The sequence below is a fragment of the Penaeus japonicus genome, unplaced genomic scaffold (assembly GCF_977035675.1).
Source record: "Penaeus japonicus unplaced genomic scaffold, GWHDUDI00000001_assembly GWHDUDI00000003, whole genome shotgun sequence".
In the NCBI taxonomy this organism is placed as follows: Eukaryota; Metazoa; Arthropoda; class Malacostraca; order Decapoda; family Penaeidae; genus Penaeus; species Penaeus japonicus.
In genome coordinates, this window is record NW_028234405.1 from 43,430,906 (window position 1) to 43,435,475 (window position 4,570).

The 4,570-nt window shown below is 33.1% G+C and overlaps 1 protein-coding gene across 1 annotated transcript in view; it reads right to left on the reverse strand.

Annotated features, from left to right (window-relative positions):
• Positions 1-1,604: 1,604 nt before the first annotated feature.
• LOC122250652 (uncharacterized) overlaps positions 1,605-4,570 on the reverse strand; it is a 3,289-nt gene continuing 323 nt past the window's right edge. Inside the window, exons 2-4 of the mRNA XM_043012177.2 lie at positions 3,138-3,258; positions 2,863-2,987; positions 1,605-2,353 (exon numbers count right to left, since the gene is read on the reverse strand). Of these exons, the coding sequence (XP_042868111.1) occupies positions 2,120-2,353; positions 2,863-2,987; positions 3,138-3,258 (480 nt within the window). The 3' untranslated portion in view covers positions 1,605-2,119. The remainder of the gene's footprint in view (positions 2,354-2,862; positions 2,988-3,137; positions 3,259-4,570) is intronic.

Below are 4,570 nucleotides of genomic sequence, written 5' to 3' on the forward strand. Positions count from 1 at the left end.
CAGAGTTTTACTCTACCTTCTCTTTCAATTTTTTTTGAAGTAAGCCTCAGTATATTAGTAAACAATAAGAGATGTAGGTGATTAGCTTGAATTTGTGCACTGAAGAATTCACATATACACATACAGCACTTTCATTACCACACACACACATCTTTACAAATAAAGAATTACGCATACTCATACAAAAGCTTAACACATTCACGCTGGTTGACGTCCTATCACGAGGTCGAAAAATACCCCCGGACCTGGGTGACGTCCTGAGACGTTATGCATTTTCTCACTGAGTTCCGGGAGGGGGAATTGTGACGTACTGAAACGGCTGCAATAGATTGCTAGATTGTTCTCAAATATAATTATTTTACAAAATTTCTTAGACTCTGTTACTTTAGTTTAGGTATTTGTTTGTCATAAAATGATATAACTTTTTAAAAATTATGTCACAGGAAACTATGTGATACTGATGACATCATGGTAATATCTGCTTCTTGATTGGTTGAATAAAAAGATCTGAGTCAAAAAACTATTGTAAAATCAAATGTGTTTGGTCTAGAAATAAAATCTGTAAAAAATTATTAATACAATATTACTTCTAATTTGTTGATTACCCGTGATATCTCGTCATGTCACATCACGAGGTACATGTACATACTCATATGTCCATGTATGATTATTCATATTGTATTTCTTTACATTATAGATGCATTCATGAAATCCATAAGAATAGGGTGGGTGAAAAATGCTCTTAGAGGATCAGCGCGACCCTGCAGAGCGAGAAAACACCCCATCACGGTGTAAGCAGGAGTAGGCCAAAATATGTCCCATTGTGATTGGGTTATTGAATATGAAAAAAAATATGTAAAATCAGAGAACAACCCATTGCATGAATGTAATTATTTCTGCATGAATAGTCAGAATAACATATAGTGCTAATGAAACAAAGAGTATCATAAATATCCAGGATATAAATAAAAGATTTCATATTAAATGGTTAATTCTTTAAAAAGTTGAATATAAGTTGAGTATAATTATGGAAGAGTACACAGTACCCATCAAAAGTTTGTAGAACGGCTGTTATTCTGTGGGACAGCATTCATACCTACAGGCTGCAGCAGTTGATGTTAGGAAAGGCATCCAATCAGGTGAGGGCAATAATATCAAAACCAAACACCCTAAAAGGAAAAAAATTTAGCCCCAAATAGGGGATTTCCCTGTATAAGCCTATTTTTTTAACAATAAAAGATCTAAACAACTACTAAGATACATGTTAGTCTAGTTTTGCCTCTCAGATTGTTTGTGCACAACAGGACTAGAAAGAACTATAACTACGAACACTGAATCTTAGACCCTCTCCTGCCATGCTTGCCCCACAATAGGATATGTATCTACCTACGTGCTTTTCCCCACCTCACTCCGCTGCTTGCCAAGAAAATTTTGTAATATAATAGCATGCAAAGTAACAAATACTTATTGTGTGTGGGGAAAGCATCACAAGATATATTTTTTTGTGTTTGAATTTAATCCTTATTGTAATTTTGCAAATTCAAAGAGAAAAATAACAGATTTTTTTTTTCTATCTGTCAGTAAAATAAAATCAAAGTAAGGAAAACAAGAAAAAGGAATGGTTTATTACAGTGATAGAGGAGTTGAACTTTTTTCCACAGAATGGTACAAACATTGGGAGCATCCTAACAAAATATACATAATGCAGTACTGTCACTGCAGTAAGGCTAACCTTTTTAGAAATTTGAAAATGGCCTATAAGAAGCAAACTTTGTATATCCCCATTTCTTTCTCTAAAAGTCCTCAATAAAATAAAATAAAATAAATTCCAAAGGCTTCTTAGGTTACAGATAGTTAAGACAGAAAATATCTAGATCAGCTTCTTTTCTATTAAAAAAAGTTTATATAAATGCAGAATAGGATATGCTATACATAAACTCAGTCTTAGAGTAATGTTTAACAAATGATAATTGCCACATCATTCACCAGGTACAAATGACTTCCATATTTTCATGAGATAAAGTTTTTCCATTAGATGAAATAGTCTCAATCTCAGTCATCACTAAAAAATAAAATTGTGATCAGCCAGTTTATGCAAAGTTACATGTCATCAAAGTAGTTACTTTTTATTTGTTAAGAGCACTTCCATTGGATTGTTCCTGTTAGAAGTAAGGATGTCCATGGCTTCAGCTAAGTGCGTGAGGCGGTGGTTGTGAGGCTGCAGGTTTTTCATATTTTCGGAAAGTGCGCAAGAACTAGCTTCCAGCATGGATGATAAATTTGTATTGAGATGGCTTGTATTGTTGTCCAATTCTAAGGGAGGACGTGGGGGGAGGTCCACTTTCAGCACTTCCTGTAATGCACATGAGTTTTATTAGTGACTTTTTTTTCAAAACTTGTTGCCTTTCCTTATTCATCCAAAGTCCCAACAATATAACTTTTTTTTTTTTTTACCATTCCTTAATTATGCTTTGAAATTACAAGGGTTATAATTTTAACATGCTACATGGCATTGCACTGCAAGTCTTACTGAATAGGATAGCTTTGTAATTTTCATTTTTATTTATAACAATACTTGAGAATAAATGCAAAGGAGTACATTTGTACTCAAAACCAAATTTTATCAGGTATTTCGTAATGAAAATAAGAATGCCTGAACTCACAAACTAAAACAGAAATGACAAAAACAAAAAATCAACAGAGTATATAAATTATATTAGTGCCACATAATTTGTATTACTGTTAAATTTCAAGGAAAAATGGAAAGCAGTACTTTGAAATCAACCTAGACCAATAATACATATGCACACATTACATTTTTTTGATACAGTAATAATTTTTGCTAAATGAAAGTCCACTTACAACTGTGTTTTTCTGAAGTCTTGTTGTCTTTCCCAGCAGTGCTGCAATTTTTGCTGGATATTCTTTGCGCTTTTTGGTGACAGCAATGAGGGTGCCTTCATGACGGATCTCGGTTTCCTCAAGATCTGTGCATTGTACATAAATAAATGAGACAAAATTTTCAATGTGAACAAGTGGGTGCATTTTTCATTAAAAGAAAATAAGACAGCAAAATGTTGAGTTGTAATTTGGTAAAAGTAAAATAATTTCAAACAGACAGACAAATATATTCTTACCTTCTGCCGTTTCCACTATCTTGGCTTCTTCCTTATCCTTGTCGTCAGCTGACTCAGACTGACTGGTCATGTTGCCATTGTTGAATATATTAACTGCTTCTTTCCAGACCTCGCCAAAAGTCTGGAAAACATTACAGTATTTTTTTAAACACCAGAAAAATTATATTGTTTCTGCAAAATTTGTCACCCTTTCTATTTAATGGTACTGAAATACAGATGGAAAAATTAAACTAGTAGCAGATACCATTACAAATATGATGTTTTAATTTCCTTTTTCTTATAAAATTCATTTTAAAATTAGTGAAATATATTTTGCCTACAGTTTACAGACTGCCTAATTTTGAGATTAATGTTGTCGTAATGAGTTCCATAAAAAATGGTTTGGCTTTTATCACCATCAGAAGCATTAAGCCCCATTTTGTAAATAAATATATGGGATAGCTTTAATAAGCTCTGGGAGGTTATTCATGTAGGCATAGAGATGAAATTTGCAGGCTAATGGTATTGCTGTTAAGCTATCCTATAGTGGACTCATCTTTGATTGGGGAAAACTATATATGTAATTTTCCCCAACTGGAGAAACTTTTTTTTTTTCTTTTACAGTTTTAGAGTCAGATCCTGTTTCTAATACAGCTGTGGTTTTATTAAAATTACCTAGGCAATATAGAGGTAATATATAGGTAAGTATACATTGTGTGATCAATCAAAAATAAGTAAAAACAAAGTCATAAGATATCACAGACACTTTACAAAATTAAACCAAGTAATACAGTTGCATAACACTCTGCAGACGGAAAACAATGAGGGCTATATAACATAGACCTTATGCACGTAGATTGACCATAAGTACATTACTGTGGTTGTCTGATGTTTCACCCAAAACACATTCATTCATTGTAGTTCTCGCTAATATTGGACAACTTGCCCTGAATATATCATGCTGACTTCATCTTCTTTTGAACTTTTGGTATTCATTCAATGCCAAGTCATTATATACCGTGATACTTGTCTCGATGGGCTAACCTTGAACCTAGGTAAGGTTAGGTAGGTTGTTGGGTTAAGATTTCGTACATGACCATAATACTTATGTGCATATTACCTCATTCTTTTTCTTACCAGCAATTTCCCTGATATTCCGTCATTATTACCAAGATCCCGGGGGGAATGCATATCATGCTCACTTTATATGTATAACAGAGGATGGCTTCACTTTTGTGGCAATTAGTAACACAAAGCTATTCTGAATATTTATCTTTAAATTGACAATATGCATATTTGGTGTAGAACAATCAGACAACAACTATTTTGTCATAGAACATAGAACATCCTCTCTAGGATGTAAACAAAATTCAAATTTATCCAAGGCCACAGAAAAAGCAAAAATATTTAATAGGTCCTTGTTTTGTTTTAGGTGTTCCAATCTAATCAATTAT